Genomic DNA, 22,440 nt, shown 5'->3' with positions numbered 1-22,440 from the left:
ATTAAATGTACATTTAATTTTAATTATTATTAATAGTTTACGTAGTGAATCCCTTTTATATCCTCGGGCTGATATTCATTTTGTTGCGCGGAGGATGACGATGAAAATGAATAATAAAAAAAAGTACAAATTGAAAGTTTTTTATTATGTTAGCTGAACACAGCGCGCATTATGCGTAATGTTACTTTACTTTAGTATTCAGTAATTCGAAAAATTTCAATTTTTAAAATTAGCATGTTCCACCCTCAGCAATTCGCAATTCAAGTTTCCTTCCCTTTCTAAAGGTACTTTGTTCTTTTAGTCGCAAAAGTTGTTTGTCAATTTATTTTTTATTCTGACGCATTGTCTTTTATTAGGGTACCCGTATCTAAAATTCACAGAAGGGAAAGTACACTGTTACTGTTCTTTGCTGAATATTTAATGCTTCACTTTCAAAAGACTACATCAGAGAACGTAATGATAATACTGAATTCAAATAACGAATTCATTCCAATGAAAAATGTTATTTTTTTTCTTATTTTTTATACTTCAACGGAATATAATTTCGTTCAAGAAAAATATAATGAGATCTCAATGTGGATTTTATTTCCCCTTCCGTGATATACGAACGTCAAACTTAAATATGACCGAAGTGACTGTTTTATCCAAAAAGATTTTATTTGATGTCTATAAATGTGTCTGTCGAAGGTTAACTTTATTTGTAACTCTTTCAAATGGACAGAACAAGAAATATTTTATTCATTTATCATTTTTTATTGAAACACTAACTTTCACACTATATTTACTTTTTTTTTCTTGCTTTTCATTCGTCAAATTCACTTTAATATTTACAGCGTTACTTTTATTGATCGTCATTGTACAATTGTACATGCTATACGTAACCGATTGGTAGATATTCAGAAAGTTATATTCAAAATAAAGGAAATAAAATTTTTACTCGTTGAATTAAAAAAAAATTTCTTACAAAAATTTGTAAGCATTAAAAAAAAGTGACTAAAATTTTAATTGTTATTAATGGTTTTTTCTCGTTAAATTTGATTTATGAATACCAGTTCATATTTGTGAGTTTAACTAAACAATAGTTGGCAAAAAAGGTTTTTTAGACTCAAGACTTAGGTTCGACGTCTGAGTTCTGAGCTGTAGAAGCGAGGAGCGACTAGACACCATCAACGATAATATGCATGAAGGGAAACTTTTTCTCGAGTTGTGGAGATATACAAGAGTATATAAACGTTGTCTACGTGCTGAGATCGTTTGATGAATTACCAGCAAAAAGTCACGCAGTTACATTTATCCTCATTGCAAAAGCGTGACGAGGCGCCGTCGTGTTTACTTGCAGGCTTTCCACATGATTGTGTAAAAGCACTATATACTGACAGCCACCCTAATCTCTTTACCTCTAACCTGCTGTTACTGTTTATTTACTATTTATTCACATTTTTTATTTATCTCTTTCGTCATTTCATTACTATCTCTGCGAGCCAGGCTAGTGACAGTAAAGTGTCTATCATCGTATGTTAATGCCAAGATGTTTATTTTATTATTTCGCAATCCGACGCTTTATGCCTATTACTATTCATTAAATACATGTTACATCCAACACCTATCGCCAGTTTATCAAATGTCTCATTCACTTTTAGTTGCTTTCAATTAAATTTACTGTTCGACTTCGACGTTTATTCCAATTAAAAAAATTTATTATATTTTCTTTCACTTCAAGATAGCATATAAATTATTACATGATGAAAAAAAAAAAGTATCAAAAATTAATCAACTCATATTTAATACTTGATTTCTGTTTAGTAAAATTACTCGTCAAAATATTTTTTTTTCTTCTATGAAATAATTAAATTGTCAATGTATTTCCAAATTTTTTTATAAAATATGTTTTGATTTAAAATTTGTTTTCGTTAAATTGAAACAAATTTTTTATTATCACATACTCAAATAAAAAAAATGGGATTAGTTGTTTTTCTGGAGCCTACTGTCCAGTAAATGTAAATCGAAGCAAGTGTGTAAATATAAATAAATATAAAAAGAGGGCTGTTATTTTTATTTGAAAAAGGATGTGTTTTTATATCGGTAATTTGTAGAGTATTATAACAGAATACTGTAAACAACTCTTTGTTTTGTGGGCGCGTTTGTCCCTGGTGTATAATACTTAGCGCAAGTCCTTAAACGGTTTCCCCGAAGAAATATTTCTTCCCTACTCGACATCGGAATTTTTAAGTTTTATCGAATTAGCTATAGGCATTAAAGCCCTAATGAAGCGCAGAGGGTGGACAAGAGTGTCTGGCTCTTTGGTTGAATGCCGCCATAAACGGTGCGACTTTGCGAATCGGTTTTATTCTTTCGGTCCCGTTCTATCCACAATTGCCGAGAGTATTTCTGTCCTTGTTACCGGGCTGCGGGCATCCTCTTCCTTGCTAAAGATCAACATGTGTGTGTAGATTCCCCCATAGGAATACCTGGCACCTTCTGTCGGTCACAAATTGCCGGGGCTGGTTTTTCCACCGTGTTAAGGATTCGTCCAAGTCGCGTTCCAACAGCACCTAAACACATACCAAGCAAGAAGAGCCTCGGGAGCTAGCCAAGGCGCCCCAGGAGAATATTTCTTGCGCGGGGGCGGCTGTACTTATGGGCTTAAGATATTCTCCACAGGCGAACCCTCCTATATAGACACCAAGATACCTTAACCAGTTTTTTATCAGCAACAGAGTCACACAATGTTTATGTGACCATCGATATATTTTATATAGAAATAAATATATAATACAATAGTTTAATATTTTCTTTTGAGAAATGGAAAGACGGGGTAGAATTTTAAAAATTAACTTTTAAATTCATTTTAAGAAATTCTTTTTGAGTTGAATCATTTTTGATTTTTTAATTTTGGTAATTACTAATTGATTCATTGAAGTAAATAATTTTTTGGGAAAATAATGTATCACAAAATGAAATTATTAAAAAATTTTTTTTTATATTTTTTTCTCTATAATGTCTTTGAAAAAAAAATTTTTTTTTTATCATCTCGTCATTTTACCTGATGATTTAACAATGAATTTTTTAACCATTAATTTTATTATAATTCGAATTTATAAAGACAGTTATTTAAAAGCTTTAATACAAGAAAGTAAAAAAAAAATAGAATCATTAGTTTGAGATTTAATTCGACTACAACATTCAACTTAATACACTAAAGTATTCCATATTTCAGCAAATGTATGCACAGGAAATAATCTGTCACATAATTTTTCTAATTGAACCAGTTAAGTTAATTGTTATTATCATCATGATGAGCATTAACAAGCCATCAGGCGACTCGACTCTTGGGTTAAATAAAGGCGATCTAAATATATCCTCCGAGCGACGAGACTGTTGGTCTAGCGTCTAAGCGTGTAATCACCCGGTAGCTCCTTGAAATCCCACCCCACCCCTTAATTTATCGATGATTCATCCAAAGTTTATGACACTGGAATTTGAAAAGTATCATTATATTAGCAGCATAAACATTAAATTCTTAACGGAGAGCGGTAATACCACCTAACCACTTCACACGTTTATCGCTCCCAGCTGCTACTTCGCGGCTTCGGTTTATGCTTCCCAATTCTTTCTGTTTCAGCACGGAATAGAATTTTATATTCAATGTATAAATAAGTAAATATAATATACAACCGATAGAGATAGAGCACTCGTGTATGTACTTCTCGTTACATGTTCCCAGGAATTTCAATGGCACTTCATTCCAAGGATAGTTTGCACCATTGCACTGATAATTTTTTCATTTAAATTTACATTTACTGGGCATTTAATTCGAGAGAATTCTTATTAACATAATCTTGGCAATAAAACCCGCGGGACTTTTAAACTCAGTGGGTTTATGGTCGAAATGTTCGAAGATAAATGTTAAATAATATTCTTAATGGTTCGATAAAGTGAAGCGCTGATGGGATGGGCTTGCTGAAAGAAGGAGATGAATTTATAATATTGTAGAGTTAATAATTTTTAACTTTATAAAAACTTTTATTAATTTTCTAAACAATTCAAAAAAAGAAATTTATAAAAAAATTTTTTTTTGCACTTTAAAACTTTCAAAGGATTTTTTAAGAGGTTAATATCACAAAAATTATTTGAAAAAAAATTTTACTGCCTTGAATCAAGCAGAAAAATTTTATTTAAATTTTTAATTTATCTATAATAATTTTCTGCTCAAAAAAATTTTTTTTGAATAAAATAAATTTTTTATCAGTGTATAAAATTTAGCAAAATTATTGGACGTAAAATTATATCCGGGCAATTTAATAATACAGCAACAACTTAACTCAACTTATACAGCATTACATCCCAGTGCTAGTACTAGTACTGGGATGTACTCGTGTAAGTAAAAGCCGAGGTACTCTGAAAGTAACTAGACTTTGTCTGTGTTGTAAGATATTTATATTTGTGTACCAACAAGTTATACTGGGTACAAGACGGGGGTTGACGGATGCGGACGATTGCACGTGGGAATAGCCATGGGAAAAGCCACTTGCTGATATACCTCACACCCTCTTTTTACTTGACTTGTTATTCATCTCCATCTTCATCTTCTTCTCCTCCTCCGTCTCCTTCTTTCTTAGTCTTGGTTTTGTTTTTCGCTTTATTTTACTTTGCTCGTGTTTTATCCTCCCGAGGAGTAGCAAGAGGTGTTTGTTACATTACATCCCGCATCGAACCAAGTCCTTCTCGAATATCTAATGGTTGCGTGGGCGTAACGAGGGAATCCTCGGCATCTGCTCAATAGAAATAGATATCACTATCATTTTAATATTTATTTTATTGACACATTAACTGTACAATTAACTAATAAATTATTGATTTGTTCTGTTTCAGGTGAGTGGTTTCAAAGAGTCCCCAGTTGGCAAATTGGTAATTAGATACTTTATAAATTTACTAGTAAAAGTAGAGATTCAAGTTAGTAAGTGAGTGCATGGATTTTGAATAATTTATAGACAAGAGTAGTATAGACATTACATTGATGGGCTAATTTAACGGGTCATAAGGCGTGTCGTTGTTTCAGATGTTATTTATATAGATATATATGGCGATGGCAATGGCAATGAGCCTTTTGCTGCCAAACGTGGGTGTTCTACGGGCAATAAACTCTCCGATTACTCGGGTAATCCGTGATCGACGATATTCTCTTTCTGAATTCCATTGATTTTTTAAAGTTATAGTTACTGAACGAACATATTTATTATTATGGTTAAAGTATAATAAATAGGTTGATAGAAAGTTTTTTGATTCAGGAGAAATATTTTATTGAAGGATATTATTCTAATAAATTGCTTTGAGAATTTTTTTTGTTTCAAGAATTTTTTCTTGGTTTAAAAATTATTTATTGCATTAATATTAATCTAATTTTTAATAGTCGCTATTAAAATAATTTTTTATTGTCTATATTGTAGATTAAATAAATTCAAAAAAATTTTAAAACATAAAAATGCTTTATTAGAGTAAAATTCTTTTAATAAATTTTTTGCAAATTTTGAAGCTTTAATTTATTAACTAAAACAAAATGTCTGAGATCAATTCGAACTTAATATTCTGAAGCAAGAGTAAAATTTCAAAGAGAATACTTTCTTTCACATTGAGTATCTTTTGAACTATCAATAAATTTCATAATCATTCCCCCCATTTCTATTAGCTGATCCCTCTAATCATTCGATCTAGATGATCATTGGGACATTAGTAACCCTCGGTGCCGGTGAGGTGATGAAATGAATTGGCGTGATTTATCGGGCAGTTGTGGGCTATTACCATTACAATGGTTTACAACGGTGTATCATCAGAGACAAGATCTGGGGAGTGTAATTCTCCCGAAGACAACTGGCAGATACCTCGCAGGGAAGAAGTTGAGGTATAAATAGTTGAGTGTAGTAGTTGGCACTTTGTTATCTTGGGTGTGCGAAACGCGTCTGGGATATTACAAGGAGGATATATGTTCCCGAGCATTGTCAAGCCAACACCTCTACTCGACTCGCGACAGAACAGCATAGGCAAGCAAAAGCTATAGCACCCAGCTATACAGCAAATACCGTAAACATGCATTATGCATCTTATGTTAGTTACATGAGCATCACCGTCGACGTCAGGCGTTAAAACAATCCCCAACCAGTCGATTTAGAATCTCTACATGTCTACCTGTCACCGTTTAAATTGATACACTTTATATTTTAATTTTTGATATTTTTATTCTGAGTTTTTTGTCGACGGCTCGATAAATCTCCCGGTATTGTATTATTTTATTTGACATTTCATATTCGAGATTATTAAATATGTAACTTGCAGAGCAAGAGCGCTCTAATTTATGCAGCAATAAAATAATTCACTCGTTGAGATTCTGTTTGTCATATTTGTTGAGATAACAACCGAGAAGTAGTATGGCCACACCTTTATTTAAACGCTCAGATTATTGATAAGCCAAACATTTATTCCTCACTACAGCATAATCTTTATTGCCATTGCATCAGTTACATCAACTTGTTGTTCTTGTTCTTGCTCATGTTATTTTCTATTCCCATCTTATAAACTTTATCACTCTTTTGCTTAGGTATATACGTACGATTTACTTATTATATGTACACGCTGGCCTACGCTTCATACGCTATTCATTATTGCCATACCGCTGGTTATTTATGAACATACTGAGTTGTAAAAATATTTGTAGTGACAATATCTCACTGAAATTTCACGTAATTGTTTCATATAAATTTCTGAGCCGATAAAAAATTTTTAAATTCTAAACGTTAGTTTAGGATTAAAATTATCATTAAAATTGATAATATTAATTTTGATAAAGGTAATAGTTTCTTGTGTGAGCATTGTTTTTATAAATTGAACAAGTTAATTTTTTTAATTTTTACTTATCATTCAAATTTTGGCTTCAGGGTAAGAACTACGGTAAAATTGGTAAGCACATACTTTGTTATTTATTTTTTCAAATTAATCGCTTTTTGACACATTAATAAAATAATAAGCTAGTTTTCTAAAATGACACAGTAGAATAAATAGAAGCTAAAATTTTACCGACCTTAAAGTAATTAAAATCACGTTACGCCAAGGTAAAAACGGGCCACCTGGTCTGTAGTCAATCATATTACACAGTTTAACGCTTGATGTAACAGAGGCTAGGCTGCTGTATAAAAATCTCAACACAAATATGAATACAAATATAAATATAAATATCCTTATAAATATTAAAGATAAACAAGATGAAGATGGTAATCACGCGCGTGTTGAGCAATCAGTGGTTTTTATGAAGCCGTCGTCAGGTTGAGGCAACAGACTGGGAGCGTCTCTCCGTATCTGAGCGGCAGAGTAAAAAATAGTATGGAAATAGACGGAGAAAGAATACCGACAAGGATAGAGATAGAGATAGATGTGATTAGCTACGTTAGTTCAAGGCGCGGATGTCACGGATTTATGAAACTAATGACGATATGAATGTAAAGAGAAAATTTTGCGGGGTATTTATACTCTTAAGTAGCAAATATTTTATTTTTATCTCCACTTCTATTTAAAGATACTCCACATCCACATTCAGATGATAAACTTTTATTCCACTCGCAATTACCGGTCGGGTAATTATTTCCATCAGAAATAAAATTATAGATTGTTGGGAAATCAGCAATTAAATAACCACAAACGCTTGTAGCTCAAATGTAAGTTAATAATATTTATATCCATATCCATATCCATACTTTATTTTCATACAATACAGGTGCGTGTTATTTTACACCCGTAACACTAACGGCTGATCCTACTCGCTGTTTTATTCACTTGTACTTTAATACCCGTCTATTATGTACAGTACAATGTGAAACCCCTTCTCCTCTGATATTTAGTTTTTTTTTTTTTTTTTTAATCGATTACTTTCTTCACAGTTATTAAATTAAATATCTTCTTATTTTTTTTGTTAATTATTTTTTATTTTACTTATACTTAACGATCAGATAATGTGATTGATAACATTGATTTTTTTTATTTGATTTTCTAATTACTGAAAAAAAAAAAATGAATAGTTCTCCAAAAAAATTTTTTCTTTTTAAATATAAATATAAATCAGGTTTTTTGAATTATAAAAATGAAATTAATAAATTGTATCCAATCACTTTTTGAAATACGAGTTTTTGATACTTAAAAAATTAATAAAAAAGCTTACGGCCCTAAAACATAATGACATGATTAATATTATTTATTAAGTATTTTAATTAAAATAATCTGTAAACAGTAGGGGGTTAAATAAGAAACTTCATACCCTTTTAAGATAGCAATCACGGGATAACAAATGCCCGCTAATCGATTGTTGAAAGAGGAAGCCACTGGCATTTAATTCTGTTATACTCGGAAATAAAACCATATAGATATATATGTGGATATGCAGAGTGACCATTGTGGCTGCGAGCAACAACTTATCTTTTAACCCTTGGCTCTCAGCTCCTGACTGGAGGTGTAGAGGGGAGATAAAGTTAAAATAAAAAGGTGAATACAAGTGGATGGGCAACAAATACTCCAAGCATATGCATTAGTCGCATTAATACTTGGCTTGGATTTATTAATGCCCATATTATATTCATGCGTATGGTATTATATATAATATAAGTTATATTACGTGTACTGTAAGGTATTGAGCTGGTGTTTATGTTTACGTTGTATTGCTGGCATATTATACAGTATGCTATAACACGAATGTAGTGTGAGTAGCAATGCATGGGCTATGCATACCGATGATATATTCGGTGTCGTCTATGCTCTATTGTTCGTGCTTTGAATTCTCGGGATATTATGTATGCAGAAAAATTATAAACTATAGGCAATACTATCTATCACACCCGATACTAATCCGGGTATTATATTTAATTGTTCCGTTTTATACATACAGTATTCATTTCTCTATTTTAAATACGTTTTATTTACAGTTGATAATAAAAATAAACATAAAAAAAATAACATAAATAATAACCCGCGAAAAAATTTTTTGGTTGGGTCATTTATGTCCGCATATAATTTTCTACCAAAATAGTGTTAGGAATTTCCGATAAATGTCGCATGATCGCAAAATCATGTCCTAACAAGATAGTTAATTTTTAGGATATCAAGGTATAAGTTACAAATCATTTTTTTTTAATTTTTCTAAGAAGCTTTTCTAACTTTAAATAGACTGATAAGGTCACTTATACGACAAATGTATGAATTTGATACAAAAGACATTTAACAAACGAAAATACAATAAATATTCGAGTTAAAATTCGCAGAGGAATAAAAAAAAATAATCGTTAACTTTAAATGAAAAAACCTTGTATTTGATCAGTGGCAATCCAATCGGTGTACCCATCGAATAAAAGACCAGTTCTCGGCAGGTTGGTCTCAACTGAAGCTATTAGCAATTCGTTGCCCTGTATCTGGGTATCCGCGAGGTGTAAGCTGATACGTTTAGCATCCAGCCGCTTACAAGAACCTCGAGCAACATTTATAATATGTATATATTTCCAAGTATTTTCTCCCTCGTCACTTGTCAAAGCTAAAAAAATTATTTACTTATTATTTTTATTTATACCTTTTTACAAATTTATAAATATTCATTCGTCAATGCTAAGATAATCTCTTTTTTGAGTCGACTAGAGTCTTTTGCACGCCACATACATACAGAATTATAATTCCCGCATCGAGCTTCAACCAGGTACAAACTTATAGACTTATAGACGCTTACCCTTTACACTGCACAATAAATGAGATAGCGACAACGAGGACTGTACACCGTAAGCAAAGACTATCTCCGCATCAGCATATCTTCCACGCTTTTGACCAAACGTCCTCTCGATTTATGATTCTTCTTCTTTGCGATATTATAATATACGCGGAAAATTTTTTCTTCGAGTATAAGCTAAGCAGAGGTTCTACTTCAACTATTGGATATACCCTCAAAAGCAAGTCAGTTTAATTTGAAAGCGAATGTAATCTCCGAGATCACATGTGTGATGTGTTTCAGTATGAGTTTCTATAAATATACATCACCGAGCCAGGGTTTATCATATTTATTGGTATTAAATAGTGAATCCAGCAGATATCAGACCACCCAAATATACAAAGTACCAAGTACGAGGAACCCCGAGCGAGGACAGAAACAAAAACTTGCAGTTCTTTAGACTTCTGATACTAAATAGGGTATGGGAATAGAAATAGGAATAGTAATATAAATATTCTGTAAATGGGGTTTAAATATCGATCCAAGCATTATATGGAGAAATGTTAACTTAAGTTAACCAGATGGATCAACATTTGTGTATATATTATGGGTATTTATAGCTGGATAAAAAGTATTGGAAATTACAGATGGCAGATCACTAAAATGGGCATTGAAATTTACATTTTTGGTCTTAATATTTGCATTGGTGTTCTTGGTAAATTTTATAAGAAATTCGATGTTTATTTACATGAGATTGATATTAATCTTGTATGGTATTTAAATTATTTTTTTTTTTCAAATTAAAAAACATCGGCTAATTTTAGTAGTTTTTTAAACGAATAAATTATTATCTAATTACTGTGCTTTGAATGCAGAAAAATAAAAAAAAAAATGCTTCGTACTGAGTACGTGAATAAAAGAATTAAAGCTGTGGTACCGAGAGAACTAAACACAAGAAAAGACGAGAGCGATTCGCCTTGGCGACGAGCGTTTTGTCGCCAGTGATTGGCATTTGAAAGGATAAGCAAGTACAATGCAATTACCTTGGCCTCGGGCCGCTCCAGACGCCTGGACTATTCAGACTCTTTATCGAGTCTTGCACTTTTACACACACACACACACATTCACCCAGACTTTTGCTAAAAATATATTGCGAATTGCGACAAACGAGTGCTTAAAGTCCACCGCTAAAAACGTAAATTAATAGCTGATTTATTTATTTATTTAAATTATTTTCGCGCATTATTTATGCAGTTGATACTTCTTAACGAACTACAGCACAAATTTTACAGAAAAAATAATAGTAATAATGATAATAATGATATTAGTATTCAGTCTAATGGAAGTGCCGAGGGCTGTATAAATCCAGTGCGTATCAAAAACAATAGCAATAAAAAAGCCGTTCAGCCATTTATGATTATAAGTCGAGATCAAAGAGCCAGTAATAACGAGGCGCCAATAAAATTATGCAATTCTCTCGCCATTCGTCTTCTGAGAATTTTAACCTCATCCTCGTCAATAGAATCGGGCTCTGGCTCTGGCTCTGGCTTCTTAAGTTGAACACGTCTTGATTTAATAATTCACTCCTGTCCTTTCCTACCGATTCTCTTATAATGTACGAGTTATACATAATATATAATGTATATTACATTCTGAAGCCTTATTACATACGAAGTGCAGCATCCACTAGATCAATACTCGAATGCTCGAATTAAAGTTGACTATAAGACACTCTTACGGGTGAATACGACCAGAAAACTAACATTGCATTAGCACTATTGAGTACGGCGTCATGTTATAAGGATACTTTAATGGGTATTTATTTAAATAACGTCGCGTATAAATGTATAGATTAAAATCGTGAGAACAAACGTATCGCGGTTAAGTATACGTTTTATTTTGTACCTAATATTTTATTTATATTTAAGTATACACCGAGACGAGGCATTAAGTAAATAATGTTTCAACAAGTAAATAATAATAATCATCAGATAAACTCGATGAATGAAGACAAGAAACAAGAAACAAGTGCTGCAAGCTGGATAGTAAGCTCTGAGCTGCCATCCAAGGTGATATGAGATAAGAGACCTTACTAAGATCATCAAGTTTCGGCTACAAATGTTATTATGCTATGTGCGTTTATATTGCTATAACCCTGAGTTAGATGAGAGATACTTGGATGGACTGGAAATCGCTATCGGGGATTGTTGGCTGTTAGTGATGTGATGATGTCTGGAGATTTCAAACAACAACAACAACGACTATTACTGAGGATAAGGAATAATATATTGCAGATCCATTGGTCTTTTGTCGAGAGATAAACTACTAAAGTGTACGAAGATTTACGCGTTCCCGCGTAATGAAGTGAGTTCATCAACTCCTCGTAATTGCCTCCCGCCTTTGACTATGCCGAACGTAAGGTACTAAAAGCAATAAAAGATATAATTTATACTATTGTCATTTTTGTTGGAGGTAATTGTGAAATAATTCAAGCGGTAAAAAAAATATATATTTTTATAATTATTATTATTATCATTAAATTGTTAAATTTTAATTTAACCATTACCTAATATTTATCACATATTTGTTAATAACTCACTTTTAAATATAAATATTAACAAATGTAAAAGAAATCCTTCCATTAGCGTCGAAACCATATTAGAGAGTAGAGAGCCGAGATAAACTCATTTTCGTTTAAACCTTACAATATTTAAATCTGTTCTCTTTTTATTCACGCGTCAGATAGCCAAGATTTATTACGTATGAAAAATAACCCCCGAGTATTAAGTAAAAGCGTTGTTATTGAGATCTAGTCCCTCTCATTACCAATTGGGTAAATCACGCGAATCATTTATCCAACAAATTTCATTGGCCTTACTGATAATGATGATGACTATAATGATGATGGATATATACCCGTACTGCCTACATATCCTCGAATAGATAGATAGATAGACAGATAGATACATCCAAACTAACTGCTTACAATTTTAAACTGGAAAGTTGACGATACCGCTCATCAGTGGTAAAGTCACAGGTCATACGACAAGTCACGATCACGCATGTGTGCCAGCGCCTTGTCTTACTGTTGATGATGATGACTATGATGACTATTATGATGATGATGATGATGAGTAAAACTACAACGACCAATTTTGCCATGCTCTCACCTAATCTTGGATCAAAAAAATCCCCAGCGCTGAGAATACAAATCACCAATGAACGTTGAGCCAGCATAAAAATAATTTACCAGAAGATTAAGATTACTTACACTGCATTAGCGTACAAGTCACTTCAGACTCAAGATTCCAGTGGGAAAGAAGCTAACCTGTAACTTGGCTCGTCAATAAGCCTTAAATGAATAATAAATAAAATATCACTTACTCCAGCCGTAACTTACCGGCACAGCTTACAGCGCCTTCATCTTATATCACCTCACAGAAATTAAAGAGCAGCCCTGTATTTTCCCATTGCTGTAATTCAGGAACATTAAAGATCTAAGAGACATATAATAACAAGAGACCGAGCAGAGACAAGAGACAGGTTTAGGGGTCTGTTCACCGTGTAGTATGACTCCATCCGGTAATTTAATGCCTCTATGTTGAACCCTAGACCGCCACACACGAGGGTTCAGGAGTGTACTTTGACAACGGCTGAAGGATGTTACTCCTTATTTTCTTTCCTCTAAGTAGTTGCAACAACTTGCAATCCATTCATTCATTTTCATCCACACCACGATTATCAAGACTTTCCTACATGCCTAATCTCCCTACATACGTTCAACATTTAACATTGAACATCATTCAGCCTCGGCTTTTTTTACCCTTCCACCTCGTAAACAACGAATTCTACTTTATGCCAAGAAAAAACACTCTACAATTAAACTCAAATGAAACTCGGTTCATGTTCATTATTTATGTTTGCCTCCAAGGAAATGTTCTTACGCTTAGGTCTTATGCTAAGTACCCAACTCACCTGGTCTTCATTAGGTTGATTAAAAAGTGCTGTTAATAGCCGAGAAATTTAACTTAAAACAAGCACACTTAGAACTCGTGCAATACTTTGGCATTTGAGATCACGTTCGTAAATAATTACCGTGTTACAATCCTGATGAAGATGAAATGAGATCCGTGAATTGGATTTACCATTGCACTTGGTCCTTTCTGATTATGCATTCACTTGCTCAGAATAGGTTGATAATAATGATAATGATGAACATTTTGATGATTGTGTTGGTATATAGAACAGTTTGCGTTAGTGCAGTACTTTAGGTACACAGACGCCCGATTTACACGATGTACCCGCGCCTCTCACGTGTAATCCAATATGTAACCAAGAACACGTGCCATGCTTGTTACATGATTTACCCGATTGCAGCCGCGAACACGGATTATAATTCATAGGACGGTTGCCGGCGTCTCGGCGCCGTTTCTCATCTTTCTCTTTCTCGTTTTGCATATGATTTTACAGAATTTGGATTGAATTAAATTTTATTTAATTAGACGAGACCGGATAGGAGAGAAGTAATAAGGCTAGACTACTTTCATCACTCATTTTTAAAAACATATTTATAACTTTATGATAGGATAGAGTCTCGGAGAGCAAAAGTTCAAAGGAAATATTGAAAAATTTAAGTTTTATCTAATACAGAAAAGTTCGTGCATAAATCATGCGCTCTAATCATAATTATAAGTACGATAATCAACTCCCAATCTTGATCATTGATCATTGGAAGTAATTAATATATCAAGGAATAATTGAGTGTTTGCATAAAGAATAATGAATGATACTGGAAAAGGAATTAAAAGAGAGCAATGGATAATTGAGTATTAACATTACACATGTATTATATTGCTAGATACTGTTGCGGGAGGCATTACCAAAGGGCGAGGCTTGCGTACCGCGGTAGCGTCTGACAACACAACTACACTCTCTACTCTCCGCTATCCACTCTTTTATTCTTCTGCACTCAACTCGTTTGTGTTATATATTATATACATATTATACTTACACCAGTGTTTATCTGCACACCTACATGAATCTGGGTAAATGAGAGTGTATCTACATAAGCGGGTACATAACACGTAGGTCGATAATAATGCCCCCATAAATCAGGATTGCCATTGTATTGTGCTCGGGAATACGTCTCAACCGCGGTGGTCCCGCAGAGTCCGAATGTGTCAAGGAAATTACTGATAAATAATTCCCTTGGCTGTAATTTATATAGAAGAGAAGGGTAAGAGGAAAATGAGTCTCTTGAGCAAATGATAACGTCAATTTTTTTTTTTTTTTTTTTTTAGAATATCTATTTTGTAGTTTAGCTTGCTAATAACAAACGTTATTTTTTTTTTTAATTTTTTTAAACTATTAAAACTCCCATTGAAATTTAAATTTCCAGCCACACCTTAAAGAATCTCAACCTCAAATATTTTCCGTTAAATACCATCTTTCTCTGGAACAACTTAAAACGATCGGGTCGATTCTTTGACAGCGCCCTATAATTTAGTCAAATATAATTGTCAGTGATTTTTATTAGAAAGCGAGGCTTGGTCGCCTCAATAAAATTCCCATGGAATACTTTAGTGTCACGACTGTGTCATATGGATATTACTCTAACAAAACCGGATTTGCTATCAACATCATCGTATTATATTACATGGAGCATAAAAATAAATAAATAAATAAGTACTATACATATGTACATTATATCCTATATATACATATATATAGATAGACAGATATAAACATGTGTAATGCGAGCAACCGATGTTACGCTTATACTTTCGCTAGATTTCTCCTATTTTCCGTAATACCGAGATTGCATTTTAAATGGAATCCGCCAGATTTGGAATTGAGCAGTATTAATGTAGCTTATATATTACATATATATATTATATGTGAGCCTCTAGGTGATTTGAAGACGTGGGCAACGTTACTGCTCAGACATGACAATAATATTCGCTAAAAAGATTAGTATTAATGTTAGTATTAGTAACTCTGCGATCACGTCTTGCGTCAAATATCTGAGGAGTGATTTTGATTTATTATTCTCAATATAATTATCCGTGAATAATGCGGTATTCTATAAGTTTTACTCAGCACTAGAGTGTCCGCGATAAGGAAACGAGGAAGTAATTAGTCTACGTAAATATATGCAGAGATAGATCTATTTAAAAGTAATAACTTATTAGATATTAATATCAACGCCCGGCTTCTCACGGTTTGGTAAAAACCGAGTAGAGCTGGGATATTTGATTGCTCTGAGGAACAAAGCCAGCGGTAACAGTTATTTGAATTTTAATTGTAATGATGAGGAAAATAATTTATTTAATGACGTCTATAATTTAAAATATCTCTGAAAGAAAGAGGTTCATGAAAAATATTATAGCTAAAGCGTTCTAATCGATATTCCAACGCTTTTGTGAACGTAATTTGCTGAGGCAAGTACCACTCGCGTCTGTCGTAAACAGCTTGAGAGCAATCATAAAAACATGACTATGAAAATGATTTGTAGCTCGGCAATGTTTTACGTTTTGTAAAATTAAACCTTCAGAATACAGATACAATAATGGTTAGAGTTATAGTTATAGTTAGAGTTTCGACGATAAGACACTATAAGAGTTTGTGTTGGAGAATCAAGTGTGAGTCAAGCTGCAAAATAACAATAAGGAACTCAAAATTTATTATCTGCTTTTAATATTTTATAAGCTCGAAAAAATATTTTGTTGTAGTAATAATAATTAATTAGTTGATCTAACAAATTTTTTTTTGTTGAACTAAATAAGTAAACTCATTTGTTACTTATATAGTTACTTATATTGTTACTTATATATAATATACTGCAACATATTTTTCTATAATCACATATTTGTTTATGTTAAGAAAACAATTTTTATTATTATTTTAATATATGATTTTAATGTTAGAATAATTGATGTTAGGTTTTTTTTTGTTTTTAATTAAAAGGTTTAGTTAAAAAATTATGGGACTTGGTAGTTAAAAAAAAAAAAAAAATTACCAACAATTATAAGAGATTGATGCTAAATGCTTGGGTTTTCCAGGTGGTCCTTTTATGGAGAAGAGTTCGTGTAATTAAATTATTATTATAATTTTGTCTCAAAAGATTGCTCATGTGTTAGTAATGTCGCTAGTCGCTGGCATGTAATTGTTTTAACGTTTTAATAACTACGCTCGCGTGCTCACCGCTCACCGCTCGCCGGAGTGCAATAAAGGAGAAAATTAACCAACGGATTATTATTTTATTGTTCAGACTATCTTGGGTGTTTTGAGCTCGAGTGCACGTACAGCTTACTCGGCTAACATAGTAAAGCGCGGCTATTTCCCGTTGACACCGTGCCAAGATGCGATCTTAATTATTCCGCGTGACAACTCTCCGACGTCAGCTGGAAGTACACGCTTGTGGTCACGAAACATCCGACACTCTTACTTGTACTTTCTTATTATATTTTATTTGGTTTGATCTTGAATCATCGGTCAATAAAAATTTTTTGGATTTTGTTGCAGGAGGAGAACGAGCTCTCGAGCAAGCGGTGGGCCAGTGCGCCCCGCCGCCCTGACAGCCCCTGCGTTCTGGGGGCTCCAACGTCTAGGGAGGTGAGTACATTTATTATTAAGATTGTACTTTGGGATAAATAATTTCTGTTTCATTTTTTTAATTTAATTTTAAATTGTAATTACGGCTAAAGGATAAGAGACATGATAGAATTTTTTTCATAGAGAATTTAATAATCTACAAAAAAGGTCCCTTATAATTTTTCCGTATTTTTAATATTTCGTCCCGAAACTTTAATTGTAAATTATAAATTTCAATTTTAAACTACCGTTCTAAAATTTCTTCAAAAAAAAAAAAAGAAAATAAAAATCTTAACATGATAAATTCTGTTTAATATGAGAATATGGCGATCACAAGCTATCAAATCACCTTGATAATCTTCCATTACATCGATTACCGTCAGATTTTTCTGATGTTATGTCAGAAGTTAGCAAAAAACGTCAATAACCGCGTCTTCACGCCCGAGAACGATATACCGGAGTTAAGTTAAGTCTTAAGTTTATAAGTTTGCCCGGGAAGGAAACTGGACGATGTCACGGCGTACGTGATGGCACCCGAATCACAGTAACAGGTAGCTTGTATGGTCCTGATCTACAATTACCGAGCTGACAGATCAAGGACTAGACGTACAGATCGAGTAGCTTCGGTATCGGTAATAGCGAGAAAAAGGTTATTGGTATCGAGCGTGTCGTCACGTTCCGCCGTTTCAAGTTCCTCAGGGTACAAGTGGAAAAGAGAAGAGAAGAGAACCAACAGAAGAGCGATTAACTGGCGACACCTGGATCTAAGGCGAGGTTTCGATTTATAAAATGGTAAACAACACGTGTGTGTTTAACAGCGGACATTCCTCAGCTAAACACACCACTTCACTCCATTCTTATTCTTATTCTTATTCCTATTCGTAGTTTCAACTGATGTGTCCTCATCACGATTTATCGAGCATACAAACGTTCATCCTATGACAAGTAATCCATTATAACACACACTTAGATAGAGATACATTATGAATAGACCGCGGCTCTGACGCTAAGGTGGTTCGATATAAAAAACCGAATTCCGCAGAAATCCAAAGAATTGTCTAAAGCAACGTTCAAGATGATTTATCTGAGGTCACCGGCGTACTCGCGTGACTCCGCCTACAGACAAAGGCGACGTTGGAATACGCGCCGTATGATGGGTGTGACTCGGCATTCTTTATGGATATTACTCACCAAGAGTAAGAGCTCCAAAGAACACCAAGGAATACGAGAGTTACCTTCGAGAGCCCGGTTTTGTATTCTCCACCAGACGAGCTGTTATTCACAAAACTCTTTTTCTTCTTTATTGGATCTTTGATGTTTTGATTTTAATTCCTGTCCAGTATTTTAATGTTCTAATATCCTAGTCACTTTAACATGTATGTCCTCAAAAAGTCCAAGATCCGTCTTGACGCAAGCAATCAACGAACTGATCAAAGGAAATCCCCATTCTGCGGATTAAATGCTCAAACGTGGTCTCTGTACTGTCCTGTCCTGATGAAGCTAGGTAAATGTTCTCCTCATTGACATTGACCGTGTCTGGTTAGTATGATCGGATCCTGTCGTATCCTAGGCTTCCGGACAGAGCTCATGTTGATCAGCACAGCAGGGAAAAGCATCCTACCGGCTTAGGGGAGCATCACTAATCGATGCATACAGGAGTCAATTTATATCCTAACAGCTATTGCTTGGTGGTTCTACTCAGTGGTTAGGTATACAGTATAAACAGTAGTGGGAATGCCGTTACACGTAGACCGTAGACCGTAGACGTACCCGGTCTTCCCACGCCAATTAAACATGACTCATTAACGGCCAGAAGCCAGTCAGGGATCAATGCCTGACCAAGAAGTTGCAGTAATACCCTTCTCGATCGCTTCTGCCAGAAGCAATCGGAACTAATCTCGCTCTCCAGCTCTTCTTATTCTCAGCAGATATATATTCTATTGAATATAGCCTACCGGCTCCACTTGTATTTGTATTTATATCTGTATCTGTAGCTGTGTCTGCACTTATGCACATTGTGGCTACGTCAAACGGCGTTTGCTCCTGTTCACCAGCCCGAGATATTATATCGCCACGTACCACCGACCCTGGCATTCGTATCGCCTCTGTATGCACCGGTCTACTCGGACAATCTTCAGTCAGGGTGTATCTGCTGTTTCTAAGAAGGAAATGAGGCTAACGCTGGATTATACCTACGCCTCAAGAGTCCCGAGTGACTGAGGTCTGGAGAGAAGGAGGAGAACGCGAATTACAGTGTAACGACCATGAGAATAAAAATAAAGAATAGCCAAAGAGTTAAGAGCCTTGGGAACACGATCAGGACGCGTCGCTACTACCACTAGCTAGTGAGTAAATAACCGACCACTTTGTTGGCTAGTGTTGCTTCTTCGACAATTCGCTTTAGAGAGCTATTCCCTTTATTCTTATCGCCGGGCGTCAAAGTTAGATTTATCCGGCGACGGATCATTCTAGAGTAGTGTCTCATGTTCTGTTGCTCATCAGATTCTGTGTTGATTGGGGGTTATGCCGAAAGAGACTGTATATGTGGTCAGACTTTACTTGGATAGGAAATTTGATCTGTTTTTCAGTTTATTTCTTTTCCGTGAGAAAATTTTCGCGTATGACCATATCAGAAAATTTTTTAATAAAAATGCAAATTAACTCTCCTAAAACCTAAAGGATGTACTCTTAGACTATTTTCCACTGGAATTCCAAGCAGACAGAAGGATAGTGATAGTCTCCATATTGACAGAATCACGCGATTGAAATCCTTCTTAATTAAAGGCGGAGTGGACCAGAACCATCGATACTCATCCCGAATGACTTGAGCTAGCTGGAATTAAACTGAGAGTCTGGAATGTCCAATGCCGACTGTCGAATCTCTCCCGGCAGAGCCATCCTTGATCCAACCAGTTGTAGGTTGTCTTAGTTTCAGTGTTAGTTTCTCTTTGGTAGCTTTGGTATCTGGGCAGCTTAACTCTCCTCTGCTAATCTCTGGCGGGTAAGTGGCGAGTAGCTTGGTGCAATGCTGCTGATTCTGGGATGTCTCAGGTTGATGTTAATGTTTAAACAGATCCCAGTCCCACAGTCTGTCGAAAGGTTTGCCTTTAACGGACACCCGTTGAGGAAAACCGACGGTAGATGGTAAATGCTGGATGGTGGACGCTCTACCGAGTAGAGCAAGATAGAATAAGGTTGTGACCAACCGGGCAATACCCAATACCAGTAACAGCAATACATAACACATAACACACAACAGCTATAGCTATATATGCTTGTATTTATCAGCAGAGTAGAGAAGCCAAAGAATGAATCTTGGGGATTCCGCGGCTGCCCAAGAGAATCCGGAGAGACGACGGGCTTGGAATTCCAACTATCGGAAGCAATCGCGAAAATCCACGTGCAATAATTTAACTCTGCTGTTTCCCCTTTCTTTCAACAGACCAAGTGTGTGCTTCCTCATGAGCATATAAGTGTTTCCATGGTTAAACACTCACACATACACACATGAAACATTGTACAATCATACATATTTATACATTTATATAAATAGGATTGTGTGCCTGCAGCAGGTTGCTAGAACCACGAAGCCAGTGTTGGTGTCACACCGAGAAAAGACTCTGATTCGATCCATGCACAATACAACTCTGTGAAGGATAAATAATACACAAAGACCACGAGGACGAGGACGACGCGTTGGTATTGTTGTTGTTGTTGTTGTTGTTGTTCCCAGTTGCTCGTACCGTTACACAGTGAATAGCGAGCTATTGCAATCCGCCGGATTTAAAAATTTCGATCGCGTAAGAAGGAGATAGAGCCGGATATTTATTAAGCCGGGTCCTTTGGGTTAAATCTCTGAAAAGAGACGAGAGAAACAGCAACAGCAGTAAAGCTTCAAGATACCTGCTTGTATTCGCTTCCATCCATAGGCAATATCGCGAATAGCGAATAGCCAATGGAGAATAGGGAATGGAATACACACACGGCGTAACGTGTGGGTGCGTTAGATGGTGATGCACATGTCGGTGATGCACTTTTATATCTTGGGGATTCTTCAACCCCGCGGACCTTTGCTCCTCGAGTACGCGGCGGTTGACCCCTGGGCACGAACGGTACACTCCGGTTCCCTATGACCTGTTCGTGTGATTCGTTTGGTGGTATCGTGTTCGTGCTGGTGTTTCTCTCTCTCTCTTTCTTTCTTTCTTTTTTTCTTTCTCTTTCTTGAGGTTTTAATAAAATTTTTCACGCATCCCTCGTGCCTGGATTACACTGCAATTAAGTATCATTACCACGCTGGATCTAAAAATTCGTTACAGCAATACCCGGTTCAGATGGGAAGTTTTTCCGGGTTAGAGTGTGATCTGCTTTCCATCATTTTTTTTGCCTTTTAATTTTTTTTACTGAAGGTTCTACTGAATTTTTTCTAATGAAGATTTCATTGAATTTTTTTCAAGCTTAGTTTAAAAAAAAAAACGTGCTTAGAAATTTGAGACTTTACATTAAAATCTAAACAAGCAGCGATTATAAGTAAGAGAGATTAAAAAGTGTCGGTAAAAAAGCGTAAGACTGGTCATAGGGCGTGCGCCTACTCTGACGCAGACACGCTGTCGTTCCCGTTATCGCACGGTGCTGATCGTGATACGCTCGTGGCGGCATCACCTTCTTATTCTTGTTCGGGTTGGTATGGGGGAATATTCCCAAGATGGTAGTGACCGCCGCATCTGCCGATGTCGTCGATCGATACCTACTTTTCTATAGACGATAGACGCTAGACGATAGATGTACTTTTCTATACTTGTATTTATATAAGCTATAAGTGCATAATACATATGGGCCGAACTTCGCCTGAGGTGGTTAAGGTGGTTGTTATATACCGGCAATGCCTATAAAAAATAATAGGTTATAGGCAAACGTACCAAAGAAATATAAATGTTTGTCTGTTTGAATGCAAGAGGCGGCTGGAGACCACGATACACAATAGATATAAAACGTCGGTCGCCCACGCACGGTCACACTGTTGCCATCAACTAAAACCCAAGACCTAAGAATAAGATTCAAGACATAAGACGTATTGTAAATTCTACTGGTGCTGCTCGAAGAAACAAAGAACTCTGCATCAA

General features: G+C 35.0%; 1 protein-coding gene and 1 long non-coding RNA gene across 3 annotated transcripts in view; one reads left to right on the top strand and one right to left on the bottom strand.

The window, feature by feature from the left end:
* LOC141526095 (uncharacterized) overlaps positions 1-22,440 on the top strand; it is a 197,008-nt gene that overhangs the window by 62,813 nt on the left and 111,755 nt on the right. Inside the window, exons 3-4 of one of the 2 annotated variants that reach the window (XM_074240874.1) lie at positions 4,873-4,908; positions 17,252-17,341. In XM_074240874.1, coding sequence (XP_074096975.1) covers positions 4,873-4,908; positions 17,252-17,341 — 126 coding nt within the window. The remainder of the gene's footprint in view (positions 1-4,872; positions 4,909-17,251; positions 17,342-22,440) is intronic. The other variant, XM_074240875.1, reaches the window with a different exon arrangement.
* Positions 3,008-7,307, bottom strand: LOC141526097 (uncharacterized). The gene is made up of 3 exons (XR_012478961.1): positions 7,073-7,307; positions 3,544-4,772; positions 3,008-3,472 (listed from the first exon to the last, which is right to left on the bottom strand). It is a non-coding gene; the product is annotated as an uncharacterized LOC141526097 (long non-coding RNA).

This window comes from Cotesia typhae, unplaced genomic scaffold, assembly GCF_013202065.1.
Source record: "Cotesia typhae breed Kobodo isofemale line unplaced genomic scaffold, CoteBio_Ctyphae contig_33, whole genome shotgun sequence".
Classification (NCBI taxonomy): domain Eukaryota; kingdom Metazoa; phylum Arthropoda; class Insecta; order Hymenoptera; family Braconidae; genus Cotesia; species Cotesia typhae.
Note: the sequence above shows the minus strand (reverse complement) of the source record. Positions and strands in the feature narration are given on the sequence as shown.